The sequence below is a fragment of the Homalodisca vitripennis genome, chromosome 6 (genome assembly GCF_021130785.1).
Source record: "Homalodisca vitripennis isolate AUS2020 chromosome 6, UT_GWSS_2.1, whole genome shotgun sequence".
NCBI classification, from domain to species: domain Eukaryota; kingdom Metazoa; phylum Arthropoda; class Insecta; order Hemiptera; family Cicadellidae; genus Homalodisca; species Homalodisca vitripennis.
In genome coordinates this window covers 152582169-152601445 of record NC_060212.1, presented here as the reverse complement: position 1 = coordinate 152601445, position 19277 = coordinate 152582169, and the positions used below count along the sequence as shown (strand labels likewise).

General features: G+C 34.3%; 3 protein-coding genes across 4 annotated transcripts in view; 2 read left to right on the top strand and 1 right to left on the bottom strand.

Moving 5' to 3' along the window:
• Positions 1–537: 537 nt before the first annotated feature.
• Positions 538–1137, top strand: LOC124365606. Its single transcript, XM_046821596.1, has one exon. It carries the CDS (start codon positions 538–540, stop codon positions 1135–1137), a length of 600 nt encoding a protein of 199 aa, XP_046677552.1.
• Positions 1138–6651: 5514 nt separating this feature from the next.
• On the top strand, positions 6652–13286 carry LOC124365029 (putative ferric-chelate reductase 1 homolog). Of its 2 annotated transcripts, none has more exons than XM_046820916.1 (4): positions 6652–6805; positions 8617–8949; positions 11139–11230; positions 13106–13286. In XM_046820916.1, the coding sequence occupies exons 2-4, from the start codon at positions 8617–8619 to the stop codon at positions 13203–13205; spliced, it is 525 nt and encodes a 174-aa protein (XP_046676872.1). In that variant the 5' UTR covers positions 6652–6805; the 3' UTR covers positions 13206–13286. The 2 variants fall into 2 exon arrangements, with proteins under 2 accessions (XP_046676872.1, XP_046676873.1); XM_046820917.1 differs by having other exon boundaries at positions 6654–6805; positions 8610–8949.
• Positions 13287–14927: 1641 nt separating this feature from the next.
• LOC124365028 (UNC93-like protein MFSD11) overlaps positions 14928–19277 on the bottom strand; it is a 41278-nt gene continuing 36928 nt past the window's right edge. The window contains exon 8 of the mRNA XM_046820915.1: positions 14928–18867. Coding sequence (XP_046676871.1) covers positions 18670–18867 — 198 coding nt within the window. The 3' untranslated portion in view covers positions 14928–18669. The remainder of the gene's footprint in view (positions 18868–19277) is intronic.

Below are 19277 nucleotides of genomic sequence, written 5' to 3'. Positions count from 1 at the left end.
TCCCTGCTTTCGACAGAACCCAAGGTTCGGGGCTAGTGCCCCGACAGTGCACTATGCAAGGCGTATGCCCTCGGTGTTGCGCAATAGTGGTGCCAGATCGGCCATGACCAGTCTCGACTGGTCTGTCCGGAATCGTACCACACACTGCTCTCGCATAACTGAGAGCCCCCTAATCCCACGGTGTGAGGCGAACCATGCCTAAGGGATGCATTGCGCAGGGGTAGTGCGTCAAGAACAAAGCCCTTGGGGGTTGGGCGTCCTCCCAAGCGTAAATAACCCATACCTGGTAACGCGGGACTGTGGCTGGGCGGACCTTTTATTTCCTCGGTACTCGTGGGAACTTTTATGGATCCTGAAATCAAGAACCGAGCCGATCTTGATCTGGAAAGGTTACAGCAGGCAGTTGCATCTGGCAGCTTGGCTTTGGGTTTATCTGACTGTTCATCACGTTCAACTGCCATCGACGGAGATTCAACAGTTGGTGTTGATGTAGAGGTCAAGCAGATAACCTGAGGATGGGAGAAGTTGCAACTGATCATGGGAATCAAGATCCTTCAGGTAAATCTACAGCACAGTAAAGCTGCTTCAGCTGTACTCTGTAGACGCTTTTTCGCGGAAGAATTTCACGTGGCTCTGACACGGGAACTCTGGATTTGTATGGGTAAAACAGCAGGGCTTTCCATAGCAGTAGTCAACATTTCTTACGTTAATAATGCTAGATCCTGTATTGTTGCACGCATCAATGAACACAGTATTCCTGTTCTGGAATTCTGTTCCAGGGATCTCTCCACAGTCAGGCTGACTGGGGCTGGAGCTGAACGAACTTTCTTTATTACATTATCATATCTGCCGTATGATGATGTGGATTCCACGCCCTCCAGAGAGATCACCTTGGTAGATCATGTTAGGAGGAGCGGTTTGGAGTTGGTGATTGGCCCTGACGCTAATTTACACAAGGAGGCGTGGGGCAACACCAACACAAGCAGTAGAAGCAAGTCGATCCTGGAGTATATAATATCCCGCAATCTGGTTATTGTAAACGTGGGTAATGTTCCCAAGTCTGGCATGCGGACGCGTAAGGAGGTGATAGATGTGACCATGATGACAGGGGGTATGGTTGATCGGATACACGGCTGACATGTGTCTGACGAGCCCTCCCTCTGTTCATGCTTACATCTGCTTTAAAATCGGGGACCCGGAACTTGAAAAGGTTCAAGATAGGAATCCGAGAGACACAGACTGGGTGTTATACAAGGAGAACCTAAGGGTAAAACTAAAATCTGAGAGTAGTAACTGGAAACTAATTCACAATACAGTGCAGCCGCCGACAATCTAACATCTGCAATTGTGGGTTCATTTGATCTCAGTTATCCTGTTATTAACAGGAAAAGATCCAAAGCTGTCCGGTGGAGTTCTGAACTGGCCTCTATTCAGGAGAGCAAAGATGAGGACTACTTGGGAGACCTACCATGAGGCACTGTACAACCGCAAGGTACGTACGGCTAAGAGATTAGCCTGGAAGAAACTCTGCACTGACACTGTGCAGGGTTTTGCAAGACTTCAAAAGCTATTAGCAAAAAATCCCATCTCGCCGCTTGGTGGTCTCAGGTACGATCAAGGTATACATATTACTGAACAGGAGGGAGTTCTAAAAGTCATGATGGGAACGAAAGTTTTCCGGGCTGTATCCTTTATGACAAGGATCAACCACTCAGCTGTGGAGGGAGACCTGCGGGGTGCACCGTTCACTCACAATAAAGTTTGGCGTTACGTGTAGCAACCTTCAGAAGGATTGAGTGGGTTATTACCTATAAATTCCATATAAAGCATATGGGGGAGATGGCGTGAGACCGGTTTGCTTGTAGCACGGGTTGGATATTCTCCTTCCCCAGATGAGCAGGCTATTCAGGGCCTCTGTGGCCCTTAGGTACATTCCTCTGTCCTAGAAGGAATCCACGGAAGTGTTTGTATCGAAGCAGGGGAGATCTATCACGGATCGACTTAAGTCCTGTAGGCCAATATGTCTGTCCTCCCTTCCTTCTAAAAATCACGGAGATGATTGCTAGGTTTGTTTAGGAGGGATCTTTCTTGGAGCGCCCTCTACATCCAAATCAGCATGCTTACATCCCAGGAAGATCATGCGATTCAGCCTTGAATAAACTGGTAAGCAGGATTGAAAAGGCACTGGCAGCGAAATAAGAAGCCATAGGTGCCTTTCTGGACATCGAAGGAGCTTTTGACAATACAGTCAATTAGGCGGTCTCTAGAAGTGGTATTGATGGTCAAATATGTGACTAGATAAGGGCCTTGTTCACAGACAGGGTAGTTACCACCACTCTGATGGGAGCAAGTGTCAGTGCAAGGAATACAAGGATCTGTCTCCATGGTGGCGTCCTTTCTCCTCTTCTGTGGAACCTAGTTGCGGACGACCTGCTCGTGTCTTTGAACAACAGTGGTGTCTTTGCACAGCAGTACACAGATGGCATTATGATTCTTGAGAGAGGCAAGTTCAAACACAAAGGTCACGGAAGTGGCCAATGCTAACACAGTGGACACTTGTGTGATGGGATGGGCCTTAGTGTAAACCCCACCAAGGCTGCCGTGGTTGCCTTTACTAGAAGGCGTCAATTGGAGGTTATTGGTCCATTCTTACTGAGAGGCCCTTCCATTGAGTTGAAGCTCGAGGCTAAGTACCTAGGTGTAATCCTTGATAAGATTCTGAAATGGGGGCTCCATTTGGAAAAGGTCATCGCCAGATGGAAATGGCCTTTAATTCAATGATGACGTGTGATATGTGGGTCTTGGGGACTTAAGCCAAGGCTTTTGTATTGGCCTTATTTCACCGTGGTTAGACCTGCACTATTGTTTGAGGCTGTTGACTGGTGGCCAAAAACGGAGGACAAGATGGCAGTAGCTGGTCCGGCTGGTATCCAAAAGTTCACTTACCTTGCTAACACTGGGGCTTTTCCAGGTGCACCGGGCGCAACTTTAGGCTATTGCCTCAACCTCGATTCTCTGGACATTGTCATTCGGGCTTTGGCCAGGAGGAGTGCCTACAGTCTTCAGCAGGCGGGACTTTGGTTGGCTTAGGCTGCAGCAGGGGGCACTGCAGAATTATAATCCTAATTCAAGGTAATGCTCTGCACATTATATCGGATCAGATGCTACAAATATTTTCCTCCGACAAACCCTTCAGGATTGTCATACCTTCTAGGGAGGCTTGGTCAGAGGGAAAGAAACCTCTTGCACCAGCGGAGCTTGAATGGCTTACAGACGGCTCTAAAACAAAAAGTGGCACTGGCGCCGGAATTTCAGGGGTGAGACCATATAGGGAGCTGGTGGTCCCTATGGGTCCTTACTTCACAGTCTTTCAGGCAGAAGTCCCAGCCATTATGGAGTGTGCTCGTGAGAATCTTAGTCTACAGTATAGGAGTAAGACGATTAGCATTTTCAGACAGTAAGGCAGCATTGAAGGCGTTCAACTTTCGTGTTTTCAACAACAAACTTGTATGGTATTGCTATCAAGTCGTTTTTTCCCTTACCAAAATCAGCAAATCTATTTGTTGGGTTTTTGGTCATTATGGGATCTCTAGGAACGAAAGAACTGATTTCCTGGCTAACTTGGGCTCAGCGTCCAATGTGATGGGACCTCATCAGTTCTGTGGCATTTATAGGTGTGAATACTTTGGGGCTGTCTCGGAATGGGTTCACACTGACCATGAGAGAAGGTGGAGGCTGCATCCGGATCTGAGAATGAACAGAATGGTTTTACAGTCGCCTTCCCCTAGGAGGGCATCTGACCTTCTCTCACTAAGTAGATCGGTGTCTTCTAAGGTTATGGGTCTGATTACGGGAACGGTCACATGAGGAAGCATCTTCACAGAGTCGGTATCCTTCGGGAGGATCCGCTCTGTAGAATGTGTGACGAGCAGGAGGAAACTAATAATCGCGTGCTCTTTGACTGCTCTGCAACAGCAAGGAGCCGTGCGCCATCTTTGGTAGTTTGGACAAGGGTGGAGAATTTCTCCAGGAGGACCTGATCGGTTGTTTTCTGCGGTTTGTAGAACTACTGAAACCGTAGAATGGTCTGTCCCATGGTGTGCTTCTGGGGTGCAGAAAAGGCCATTGAGGCTTAATTCATGACAATAGGCCATCCCATACAACAAGAAGAAGAAATTTAGAATATCCTGGAAGATATTTAGAACAAATTCTTCATGAACAATAATTTCTTGAAACGTTTTTCATTTATAGAGATATTGCCTAAACTTCGATATTGGCAAACACTATATGACAATAGCCGTTTAGATTATTATAGTATTTTGAATGTAGTTATAAGTTGATTAAAGAATAATCAATTTGTCTCTAGGAAACATTCAATATATTTTTATAAAAACTGCACGGTACGTTTTTACCATTAGAGTTTATTACAGACAAAAATGTAATTCGGAGAATTAGGAGTTAGTGCGAAGCGAACGGAGAGTTAGTCTTCTAATGTATTATAAAATACTTCTACTAGTTAAATACGTGCATAAATATTTTTACTGGTGTTATCACAACTGATATAAGTACGTTTTCCATAAACCGTGAAGAGTGGAGATTGTTATTTTATTCCCAAACTCAATCCAAACAACCGCTCAACAGTAATATTATCTTTGCATTCCGTATAAGCCTTAACATCTGTTTACCTGAATCAAAGTTTCGCTTCATACCTATCTCAGCACCTTTATATTATTTTCTCCTGTATATTTTTATAAGACATTTAGTTTGAAGAGATACTGAGTATTACAGGTACTACTGCTGAATATGAATCACGTTCATCAACCAAAAATATCGTGATTAATTATCTAACTGTAAGGTAAAATAATTTTAATTCGATAATACTAGTATATTGAGCTAAAATTTCCTACCTCGCTTATTGAATATTTCTCCAATATTTTTTGGAACTGTCCAATCAATGACAACAGAATCTTTATTTAAAACTAGAATATTTTGAACAAAGTAAATTTTGGTACTTCAAATGTTTGGCTAGGGCATTCTAATATTTTTTGGGTACACATTTATTTACACTTTGTCCGTGGCATGTTTTCCCATCTGAGAAAGCGAGACTGAAGTAAAAAGTATCAATTCCCTCTTTGATTTGCGGCTTATAATAAAAATCTAGATTTTTTTTGTTTAAAGTTTATTACTGACAGTAGATTATTTGAAAGGATAACAGAGTTCGGAAATTTGTCATTGTTGTATGTAACAAAAACAGAATGCAGCGTTTCGAGGATTGAAATCTAGTCTCTTTTTCAGGTGACAAAACCCTAATCAAAGTTTTAATGTTTCGTGATGATACCTGAACAAAAGGATGTACTCCGAACTAATGTTCTGTGTAATTTTTGTAACAAACAACGATGACAAGTGTCTCATATCTTGTTATCCTTTTAAGAGTCTAAAGTTGCTCGGTAAACTCTTTATTTCTTTCAACCTTCTTACATAACATATCACAAAACATAAATTACAAGGAAAACATTTGAAGAATTAACAATAAATAACAAAAACACTGAATAACAATAAACAGTGATAATTTAATCATCATTTACATTACTGTACTTATAAAAACTAGAATAAAAAAATAACAATATAAACAATACAATTTTGAAAAAAATATGTTGGGTGTTTTGCGGGTTTAGCATAGTATTGTGTGTGTTTGTAGTTTGAGTGCTTATTGCGATTAGTATTTGTATGTTTGCCAGAGGCAACTCTAACCACTGTCTTTTTAAATGTGCAAAGATTCGAGTTAAAACTTCGCCTTCCCTGAGGATCCCTGCTCTCTGAATCTTGGACATTCCGCAGTTTTATTGAAGATGGTATCTCGAGGTAGTCTATCAACCAGCTCCTAATTTTCTAATACGTTTTCCCTAATTTTATTTTTAGTTCAGTTTGTTTTGGTTCCGGCACAGGAAATATACAATTCCAAGTGTTTTAGATTTTAATACACATCGGTTTCATTGTTATACACAAAGTATAGACAAAATAATAGATTACAGGCTAAGATATATCTCATTTCCTTGAACTCGTTAATAAATCACCTAATAAAATCAATCAATATTAATACCAAATCAAGATCAAGATCTGCCGTTAGAAAATGGTAATGGTAGCCTATTATTTGTTTAGTGTAAGTCCGTTACCAACTTAATCCCCTTTCAATAAAACAATGATGTGTTATCTATCTATTTTCTATTTTGATTAAAGCATACTAATTTTAAAGGTACGCTGATTTTTGTTCACCTCTAGGACAATTTATTATAGCTGAACGAGCAAAGCGAATTTTCAAACTATGTACTTATGGTTTGACCTCAAGTTCCTTTAATTTTTAAACTTGAGTTTTATTCAAAACTACAATTCATTAGAATTTTTAAGGTGTATTTATAACTTTTGGATGTATTTTTAATAAATTTATAATTTCTGTAAACTTATTTAACCAAACCAAACATACAGTACTACTTGTTTTACGAGATTCATTGACAAAATACTTTTCCAAGCTGTTGCAGAAAAAAATTGAGCATTCGCAATGCAAAGAAACCCCCTTCTACATTCAATCAATTAGTTCTAATATCGTGCTAATTAACAATCATAATGTTCATTCCATTACGCATTATATCAGATCGCATATTAACTACACAATCGATTACATAATGTCATGAGGCGGATTGTCAGCTCACTTGTAGAACCAACATGTCAACCGATCACATGTAAATCCACTGGTGTTATAACATTAGAAGCTAAATATTGAAGTTAGCTGTTTTCCACTCAACTCCTAGTAAGTATTTCAAATGTAAATTTGTATTGGTTTATGTCATACATAATCTAATGTTCTTTACTACTTTATTAATAATTATTTTTATAATTCTTGCAACAGGGTAATTTAGAAACACAAACATGTGAATACTCTTTCCATCCAATTCTTCTGAAGAATGGAAGAAACAGCTTCATATTTCTTTAACAATGTCCAGTTATAGTGCGCCTTAAGTATTTATATTTTTAGGTGATACTTTATATTATGGTCCTCAAAATTGAGTTTGTAAAAACATTTTAAATCCTTTTTGGTTTTCTATACAACAACAATCATGCATGGTATTATGCATGTTCTGTTGTGTTTCGTTTTTACCTTTTGGCGCAATATCATGGTTAAAGTTATTTTTGACTTTGGCATAGTTTGAATGCCAAATTAACTTAAAATTGAACAGCGCCAAAAACTAAGACATTATTATTAGTAGAACAGCTCTTCCATTTTATTATAATTTTAATTTGTATGCGTTATCAATACTTTTTTTTAAAATTCTACAATAAGAATTAAAAAGGGTTTTATTTTATTAAAAGTTTAGGAACTTTTGTTTGAAGTTCTGCATTGACAGTGGAAAATATCGCAATGCAATTACAAATAATGAATATGATTCTAGACTCATTTACTCCTAAACATTATCCCAGGATTTTCCATATGAGGCACTCTAACAATGTGAGAATTATTTGAAGTATTTTATTCTGTTATTGAATGTTTCTGAACCTAAACTTATTTTATTTCTCTTCATCCATACGTCGATGCGTTTTATCTTACAATTTTTTTTTCATTGTCCAAAGGAAACTATCTATTATATAGCGACTTAAATACATTTTTACTTATAACTTGATGGCCTAAAAGGGAGAAGCCAAATGATACGAGTAACACTTTTTGGATATAATCTTCCCCTAAAAGAGATATAACGATACGAACGTAGATGTGTATTAAATTTGGCGTGTCAGTTATTGCGTTTGTAAGAAAGCAGGCAAGGGAGGGAGGATTTAAAAAGGAAATTATCTTCTGTTTAGGTCAGGTGGCTCTCGGGATTTTGTCACACATAGATAAGGCTGACTGAGTTGGGATTCATTAAGTAGGGCTTTTATTGTGAACATTCATGTGGATGCGTAGACTATGTTTATGAAGCCTATTGAGTAGGGTAGTGTTGTATTTGATACACTGTCCTGCTCAGTCTATAGAATTAACAACCATGAATACATGAATAGAACATAAGCATGAATGGGCAGTGAAAAAATGTATAAAAATAAACACAGACATAAACCTGTGACCCAAAATTCAGCCAACTATTAAATAATTTAGTTCAACAACTGAATAAGTAACCTTCCTCATGCCAGCCAGGAGTTGCCAGAGAGTTTTCAGTGCCCGGGTATCTTCTTGATCTGGACAGCTATGTACACTGTAGTGACTTAAAGATTACTACCTTCCAAAAACAGAAAGCTTCTTAAGGCAGGATGGGATGTTTCCCATGACTAAGTGGCCTTAATAGCCGAAAACTCCAGAGGCTGGAAGCTCATCCCCACAAGCTACAATATGTTATCTCAATTTTTATAGATACTAGAACTTTGGGTTTTTCGAACAGCGCCAAACCCCCCCCCCCCCCATTGCACTATATTTTCTATTCATTAAATAACATTTCATATATTTGGTTCTTTACTGAAGAGTACTATCATCAGTTTAGTTAAGCAAAACTCGATTACTTTCAGTTTAATAATGTCTGTTAACAGGAAAACTTCCATGTCAGAACAGCCTATGTGTATCTCCTTTACTGATTACAGATGACATCTATCACAAACAAAGCGGCTCTGTGGTGTGCGCTAGTCCATGTAGTACTGTCCCGTCCGGATGGACTGCCATGGCCTGACTCTTGTGAGTCTCTCAGTCCGGGTAACAACGTGCCCCCGCAGACCGGACCGATGCCCTTCGAACTCTCTATCGACGACAACAAGATCACTTGGGACGGCTGCATTTACATCACCATCAAAGGGCAGGAACCTGAACAGTTTGCCGGCTTCATGGTCCAAGCCAGAGACAATAAGACAGGAGCCGTGGTCGGCTACTTCAGAGAGGCCGATGATGTCAAACTCATGAATTGTTTTGGAAAACCGGAAGTGAGTATTGACTTTATTATTCTGTTGGGATATTATACTTTGCCTTTTATTTGTACAGTTTTAAAGTTACAGACACACAGAGCATATTGTATAGGGTTGAAAAACGGCGATTGAAGGAGGTAAAGTTTTCGAAATTTCATCCATGTCGTAACTGTGTCAAAAGGTGCTGGACAAAAGAAATTTTTTTGTTTATTTATCAAAGGTTTGGGATGATGTTTCTTAAATCTAATTTTGAAAATCCACCCTACAGAAAGTTTTAATAATGTACATAAGTCTTAACTGAAATGCAATTCGGAATCTAATTGAATCCTACGGCTAACCTAGAAACTACTCTTCACTGGATTTAGTGCAACACCAGTAAATTCTATTACTAAAATAAAATATTTAGCTTAGCTAAATCGTCTTTGGTCTATCCTGCTAGCACGATACACGAGTACATGTTCTCACACTCTACATTTGAATTTGAATACTCCAGTTCGATTTTTTAAATCGTGGCTGTTTCTATTCTTGTTCAGGATGTCAACAGAATCTACAGAAACCCCCCTACCCTTCAGGCCAGACTTTCCATTTTCCCACCCTTATTAATTTACTGTAATAGTTTTGAAATTCAGTTGTATGTCTGAACGTTTTTTCTTGGACCCTCCTGTATAGTCTGTCTAAATTCTACACAAGTCTTGGTTATTGTCCATGGTTTCGTCTTTTTAAACTGTTATGTCCATTGAGTTATTTATTTCAACCATTAGTTGTGGCAATCTCTTCAATGATATTGATTTTGTTTTCCTAATTCTTATAATTCATTATTCAGGCAATTGATCATATTTTCTATTACACTTTAGTGAATAGAGGTGGAAAGGTGGGAAATTGATAGTCTGGCCTGAAGGTGGGGGAGGGTTCTCCAGATTCGTGTATGAAATTGGACCTAATCATATCTACCAAAACAGAAGCTGAAGTAGAATTAACTGCTTATTTCCAACTTTCAAAATTACACATATTTGTCATTGATAATAGATTGGTTTTAAATAAAGGAAAAACTAACTATCTCTTTTATTCAAAAAAAAGATAGAAATCATTCAGCTCCTAATATCTTAATAAATGATACCTATTTGAGCAAGTTCTTAATTCAACATTTCTAGGTCTCATCATAAACAAGAAACTTAGTTGGGATTTGCACATTGAGTGGATAATTAAACGTATAAATTCTGGAATTTATGCTATTAAAAGGCCCTCTTATTTGGGCAGTTTACCAGTATTAAAGATGGTGTTCCATGCTCTTGGAATAGGTGTGTATTGAGGGTCTACAAACCAACATTTAAATAATAAACTTATATTCCAAGAAAGAGCACTATGAAAGATTAGGGAGGTAGATTCAATTAAAAATCACTTTACTGGACTGAAAACAGTGCACTCTACATATTAGATTGTGTTATGTACCTCAGAACTTATAAATTTAGTTTTAAAAGCCATTGTGAAACCCTTTCTTATAACATTTGGAATAAGAATGAATCAGTCTTACTTAAGGATAATTTAGAGTATTTCACAAAAAAATGTCTTATGCGGGAATACAATTTCTGAAATCAATTCCAAAAATAATAACAAGTATTGAAGATGTCAAGAAATTTAAACTGAATTTTAAAAGAATATTCATTTCATTCATTTAAAGACTTTTATACTATGACATTGTTATAAAACATTCATTACTTTAATTATGTGACAGTAACTTAGTTGTAGTTTACACTATTTATTGTACTTATATGCATAATATAAATAAAGATAATATGACTTTGACTACATTATAAATTTATTATTTTTTACATATTCAAAGTTGTACACTGTTATAGTAGGTTTCCAATTTTTTAAATCTTCAATTTTGTTAAATGTCTGTTTGATATTACTTTTCTTTTAAACAACATCATAAGTACTTAATTTTAGAAGTATTGTACTTCACATAGTCTATAATAACTTAAAGAAGACGGACAAATCACATTACCTTTTTGATTTGTACAAAAGAATTATTATACTGTTGTTTAACACCAGACCCTTACAATTTGTTAAAAATCTAATAAGGCCAACATATTATTTATAATCTAAACATACATAACTGGTCAGTATGAGTAGCAATTATATGAAAACGTATGAGTACTCAATGTTAAATGTTATCTTATTTAAAAACAGCTGAATTACTATTACAGAACACTGCCATCAACATAAATTACTTACCAAAGGATGAGGTGATCATGAGGTGGTTTCCTGACAACAGGTACACAGGGATCGTCCACATCTAGTGAGTAATATTTTAAATGCTCATATTTTAAATAACTCTTCTAATAGTATTATATGGAGATGTAACAATTACGAGACTGCTTGATTTCTGAATAGTTTACTTACAAATTTAAGTTCCTCACTCTACATATAAATTATAAACTCCTAAGATTTTGGAGAATTGAACAGATATTCAGAATCCTATTTTCAACATCTTAAAATGGCCACCATATTTTCTCAAAAGACTGATCATTTCGGTAGTTGAAGTCTGAATGTTACTTGTGTCATCATACCATAGATGACATGAAAAGTAATAACCTTTAGACCTATGAATCCAAAAGAGCATGGACTTTATTGTAGAATTAAATTGGACTTTATAATATTTAGAACATTTATTTGATCTACTGTAGAACACAGACTTAAACTGAACATGAAGTCAAGTTACTTTAAATCTATAAAGTGTGTATATGTATATATATATATATATATATATATATATATATATATATATATATATATAAAGGCAAAGCCCTCACTCACTCACTAATTAAATTTTAATATTTCTCCAAATTCGTGATATAAAAAAGTTTGAATTTGGAGCAAACATATCTCCTGAACTCGTAAATAGAAAACTAAAGCATCTTCTCAAAGATCATACATCCATAGGGGTTGAAATGAAGTAGCAACCACTAAAAGAACTATATTTTGTTCTTCAACTTCTCGTTGACTTAGAAAGATTAAATTTGACACTCACAAAATTTTCAAGAAGACCAACCATGCATAGGAGTTGAAATAGGGTTAAAACCCCTAAAAGAACTATATTTTTGTTTTCCAACTTTCCAATGTCCTAGAAAGATTAAATTTGACACACGTGTAACCCATCACTTACAAATAAAAAAAGGATTATCATAAAGATCAACCTCCCATAGGGGTTAAAAGGGTTGAAACCCCTACAAAACCATATTTTTGTTTTCCTGATGGTCCAGGAAAGCTGCCTATAGAAGTTGCCTAGAAAGCTGCTCTGCTTCTCATCTATGTTTGTATAAATAAAAAATCTTAACACAGTCTGGAGATAATTTTGTTGTGAGATGGATTCCAACTGATCCTTACACATCACATATTTTTCCATTAATTACATTTGGCTAGTAGAACTCTAATAGAATTAAGAATAAAATAATGGAACATATTGTTTTTAATTAGGTCTTAAAGTAAGCTAAATTTAAATAAACAAACAGTAGTAGTCCACTGCCATTTTCATATTGCGTAGAAGCTTGCCAAAATCATAATTGAAAGTTAATATATTTTTGAAATTTCTCTAGTTCAGTCAGCCAAATTCCCACTCATAGGGAAAGATACAAACAGGAATTCTTAATCCCATATTCTCCACTGGATCCATAACCTTGATGAATTCTGATAGCCATATTATGACCTTGTCAATCATATAAGGTGGGCTATAACAGCAACTTTATTTACCAACTCAAGCATCCTTAGAAACTTCCAGACCATTCTTGATGGAATTTATTTTGTGCAGTCTATATCTCTGTGTCATCCTAGTCCCTGTTTCAGATAACACAGTGCATGCAGCAATGTACTTGTAGTAATCAAAGGTGGTTTGAAATCATACCACCTTTGATTAGTATAAGGCCATTGTTGCATGCACTGTGTTATCTGAAACAGGGACTAGGATGACACAGAGATATAGACTGCACAAAATAAATTCCATCAAGAATGGTCTGGAAGCATGCATATAATAAATCATATCATTAGAAATCATTAGGTTTCTAATATAAGAGTAGAATATTAGTTTTTTTTAATATGCTAGACTTACCAAGCTCTGTTTTTTACTGTCATATATTGGAGGTTTGATTTTAATGCATTAATTTATTATTTGTTCTAGTGCTACCATTGCAAAGGACTACATGGAACAGGTTTATTGGTTGAAGCAAAGGACGAAACCTATTAAAGTGATAAGGAGTAAAGATGTATTTTATGAGTAGAACTGCTGTAAACTGGAGTTGCAATACAGTCAATAGTGCTTTCATACTTCAACATTTATGTCTCAATCGTCATATAGATGACTCATCATACTATTTATTTGTATCACCCTCTAGGTTCATACAGTTCTGAAATTATACATAGCTATTTCGATATTGCATGGTTATCCTATAGATTTACAATAATAAGCTGTAAGTTTTACATTTGCTATTGAACAAAAATGTTGCATTTATTTATTTCATATTGAAATTTAATGGAAGTACCAGAATTTTGATTAATGTTTATTATTATGTCATGAAAAACATGTGACATAAGAATGTAACATGCAATACATTTAAGCACAATGCAATATTCCAATTAAATGATCCCTTGATAAACAAAATGCAGGCAGGAGTGCAGATAAATTTTGGGCCTATATTTTGGATCATTGGGTATAATAACGTACTTATCTAAAGAAATCAACATTGTTTGAGTGTTATTAATTTTATAACTTCTGTAAAGTACTCTTCAACCTATTAACAATTAAAAATTAAACTATTAAGAATACTTTGAATACAATGAATAGTACCTCACAATTGTAAAGAAAAAGAAACATACATTTTTCAAATTACCATTTATTACTCTGCTTTATTTGTACACTAATGTAGAAAAAAATGTTCTTAACTATAAAACTAATAACAGGACAGTGTAAACAAATCATTATTAGATATTTATTTCAGTATAATTCTTGTTTTAAACTGATGAAAGGTTCACAGAATAGGTATAATTTATAACTAACTTTAATAAATAATAAATCAGCTGTGAGGAATATGATTAAGTCTAATTAATAGATTATATAAATCGTGAATTTTGTAGACACTGAAAATACACATTAAAAGACAGGTAATAGTAAGGGAGGATGTTAGTAGAAGGAAGCATGGCCAGGGGATCCTAATCATAACTTGGAAAACCTGAAACTTTAAACATATTTTACCCTATAATAGCAACTTAAATACCTTTTAAATAATTCTTTCTTCCTCCCTTTTAACAATTAGAAATGTTATCATACTTCTAACTTCACTTCTTGTGGAATCCTTCAAGTGAGTATGATATTTTAGCCCTAAACAAGCTGAAAATAAAGACTCCCAAACCACCCTTAGCTAATGGAAATTTGATTACTAATTTATTTCTTCCGATTGTAGCAATGGCAGTATTGCTGTCTGAAACAAGTATAATACAACTCACTCACATTATTTAATTGATTTTTACATTGAATAGTGTATTTTAAAATTATATTAAAATATGCTTTCAGTATGTTACAAGTTAAGCCCGATTAAGAAGTTTTAAAATATACAATAGGACCTATAAAATGTATTAATTATTTAGAATTATTGTAATCTAAGCTATATAAGCATCTCTAAATCATAACAACTAATTAGGCTTACATTAGTCGTTTAGTTCATACTGTTAACAATTTTTTTCAAAAAATAAAGACATATGTTGCAGCAAATAATCTTTTATTTTTTTATCTAACCATGGTTTTGATATTATTTTAAATATCTTTTCTAAAGAACTTCAAACAGTTTGTACATTTATGTATATGCTTCAATTGCACGGGTTTAGAAAGCTGTTATGAAAAACTTCTTGGTCAAGGACTGTAACATATTTATAACACTGGTTCACTATAAGATAAGATTATATAAGATATAACTTAACTACTATTAGATTTATTTTTTTTACATTTGCATTTTTGTACATAATATTCAATGAGCTGCATTATAACTGGCATCATAGAATCACACAATTGTGTAGAATCAGGTGATACCTCCATATTGGAAGTCAATCAATAACCTTCTAGTCACTTTTAGCATCACATTAACTCAACATGATATCACTTTCCCGCATTCTTGAATTTGAATCATGCTGGAGTAGATCTCGATCTGTCAGTTACTTATTTTGAGGCTAAACTCATGTTGCAGTTGCCCTTTTCTCTTCTTTAAGATTATGTGAGCTTAGTCAGCCAGGGTTAGCTGAGTGTAATTAATTAAATTTATTTCTTCCCCCACCGCTCAGGGACTTTTCTCTTCCTGAACCTTATAAAATAACGCTGTGAATAATTTGTTGTAATTTATGTGGTAGAAATCTTATTTTAATACAGTAATACAAGTTATAGGGTATAAAAATTATCTCAAATTTTATTCTGAATAAGATAAAATAAATGTTGCATCAGAGCTTTTCAAACAAAAAGATTTTAAATATAATAATCATGTGCCATCAGTTAAAATTCGCATATAATGTTAACTGCATCAGAAGTATTTGGGCAATGTATATTTCTTGTAAATAAAAAGCAAAATTGGTTATGCATAAAGAAACATAAAAGCTAAAAATATCAGTTACAATATAAAACGCACAGTTTTCTATATCTAAAAAAAACTGCTATTTTTTATATATGACAAGAGCTAACTGAATCAGCTGACATGCACCAAGCTTTTTTTTTTTTTTTTTATCTCATTCGAAGCCTCATCGTCAGCTAAGCCGGCTTCGAATTGCACTGGTTTTTTATTTTACAAAGTACATGATTGGACATCCCCAGGATATGAACCCGTGATCTCTCGTTTAGAGAGCCGAGACTATAACCATTAGTCTACAGAGGAGGAAATGCACCAAGCTTACTGAATAAGATAGTTTTGTTTCTTATGCTTCTAACAATTATTCAAATTAATACTTCCAGTTTTGTCGATACATCGAGAAATCTTTCCCATGTTTTCGTTTATGAGGAATGCAAATATTGATTAAACCGTATACTTTGGAAATATTTAGTGTTAAAAATATAAATTTTTGTTAGTTAATTTTTGAAAATAATCATATTCGTAGTAACAAATTAGGTATTTCCACCACTTTTCAAAGATAAAAAATTTAGAAATTGGTTATTAATTTATTTACTGTTCTGTAGTGAATATAATTCTCTCAATTTTTGTATATTTTCGAATCATTTAGTGAAAGAATTAGATTTATTTGTAAATTTGTTAAAATAATCTTGACAATAATTAAAATTATTACAAGGGGAGATGTACGCCTAAATCGTAAAAAAAATCAAAAATGTTTATATATTTTTTTCTTAAAGTATGGAGTTTTCCAAGTCCAGTGATATATAATACATGCATATTTGGACGTTGCTTGGTAACAATAAAAATTTTTATAAAATGACTGATCGCTGTCAGCAGGAATAAAATAGCACTGTAATAGTTGCCATGCGAGGTTGAATAATCCAGTTAGTGCAAGTGCACTATTATACATACACACAACTGTACTGATAATGTTTATCATATTGTTGTGTTGGTTAACCTGTTATTACTTTGTTTATTTGACAGTTTTCATTTGGTTATTTTTGTATTTTGTTTTGTTTACAAACAACTCAGTATTGTGAATTGTGATTAGTAAAGTATGGAAATTGTTTCTTAAAATTTGGAACACTAGATGCTGTGGTAACATTCAATGAGGAAAATAAAGATAGACTTCAGGTTTTGGAGGGCATTGGTATCAAAGTAGGTAAAAACTGTGCAAAAACTCTCCGCGCTGTTGATATCAACCGAATCAAAAAATCTGAAATAGCAGATAAGAAGAGACAAAACAAGCCAGGAAGAGGACTAGAATGATAAGAAAGAAGCTGCTGGATGAGGAAAATTAAAAGGAGCCAGATTATGAAGCCGATATGTTCTGAGAGTAAGTAAGTTTTATAGTAGGCTAATGTTTTTGCGATTTCCCGAAAGTTGACATTTTTCATACAAATGTTCCTTTTTCTCAGGAACCATTTGCCCAGTCTTTATGGAATTTTTTATGTATGATGTATGTATATATACACACAACCCCTAGCAAATTTGAAACTCTAAGTTTGTAAATGGGTAAAAAAAAATTATTTTATAGTAAAAACATATATTAAAAAATTTAGAAATGTCATAAAAAATTTATTTTTTTATACAAAAGTTTAAAAGTGGTAGGGGTTGTTTATAGTAATGTATTGTATAAGTGGTAAAAGTTTCATTGAGATATGTAAAGCAGTTCCTTCAGAAAAGGAACATAAAGTTATACAATTTAACATAGGCGGCTTATAGGCGTACATCTCCCCTTAAAATAAAAAGGTAACAAATTTAGCCTTTTGTGTACTGTTAGTGGTTTTACAATATAATTTTTCTTCAAGCGAACCCAGATACCATTATATATTTTCTGAAACTATATAAAACACGGAATAAGTTGGCTATCTCAGATTCTAATATTTATAATATAATCACACTTTACCAAGGGCAGTCCCACCACTTTAAAATAAAAACAAAACAAAAAATTAGTGTAGACATTTTTTATGGTTTATGCATAATGTTGTTATGCCATAATTATCTCCACATATTCCTGAAAAAAGTAACGTATTACACATATAGTTTTATAGTAAAGATGTATTTTTTTACAAAGTGTTTAAATACGGGTACAAAACACCAAAAAATGGCCTGCCATCTGAGAAAAACATGACAGCCAGTTTGAGTTTAAAGTGGTACATGTACATAATATAATGTGGCAAGAACATCTAAAGAGGTTATATAAATTTCAAAAAACAAATTATTAAAAAAAGATATATTTTTAATTTAATTTATGGTGTACCGTACAAAGAAGGAAACAGTTGATTTTCAATTGGTAGGTAAATAAAAAATATAATAGTGTATGCACATAGTTTTACGAAATTCTGTTTGGTCAAGATATTCCAAAACTGTGAAGATAAATAATACTGATTGTTAAAAATACATTCAGTATTTTTATACTTAAAATTTTTACACTTAAAAGAAATAAATTTAAATCATTGTACTCAACAAAATCAATTGTAGTAATTAGTAATTTTAATGTGAGAAAAGCTCTATTATGGGTTTGTGTGTTGCTGATCTTCAGAAGTGCTTAAATTAGATAGTGAGAAAACAATTCAAAACACAGAAAACAAATGTCTTTGAAAATAAATGGGAAAACAAAGTCTTTAATCTTTAATTTAATTATTATTCTACTACTTAGACTTTTGTATCTAAATATTCATTCTCCTAAGTACAAGATTCTCTATCATGAAAAAACAAAAATTATTTAACATTTGTACCATTACACATTTTAAAACATCCAACATTTTTGCAAGTGACTACTTCTTGGTGAAGAAATTCTCTATGGAAAATTAAATTATCATTACAAAATTAAGAGGATAAAGTCCAAACATCAGTATCTATTAATTCAGCATTAGTAATCTATTATTAATGGTCAATCTCACATTTGATCAAATCAAATACTCCTTGTACTATACATAGTAACTTTGACTATTGTAGTGTTTTATCTTAACATCAACTTTAATCTATGAATAAATTTTCAACGCTTAAAAAATTATTTAGAAACCAAAATGTTTAGTTATTTTTTTAAATATAATTCTGACTTCTTATTGAGTAAAACTTAATTGGCACTGTATTGCTATACTTTGGAGTTTTCATAGCCATTAGATGATGTTGAGACAATGTTATCTTTTCTAACTGGATGAGAGACATCTGAAGGTCGGTCTGCTACAAAGAAGGCAGCACCTCCAACTACAGCCATTACTGCTATGATCACCAGCTGTGTGTGGAGCCCAAGATGACTACACCAGTAGAAGCTTACTGCAACCAACACTCCCTGAAACCATCAGCCTCTGTTACAATAAATACCCTTTTCTCAATTGTTCTACAATTAAGGTAAAAAGTGCATTAGGTCAAAAGTCAAATATCAACTCAAACTTATGGCTTATACCTGAAATTATATACAGCTCCCCCTGTTATGATCCACCCCTTACCATAGTGACAGAAAATCATGGCAGAATAGTGTGCTGCAGGGTTATGTAAATATAACACTCATATTTCATAACCCGTCCATTTTATATTCCATTCAAGTTTTACAAAAGATTTTTTTTATGAAATATGAATAAAATCAAACCTTTGAGGTTGGGGTTACAAAATAATTTGAATATTTATTTGTCAAAATACAAGAAGTTGGGTTATCAAAATTAATTAAATGCAGTGAGGCAGTGAGGGGACAGCTCCAATATT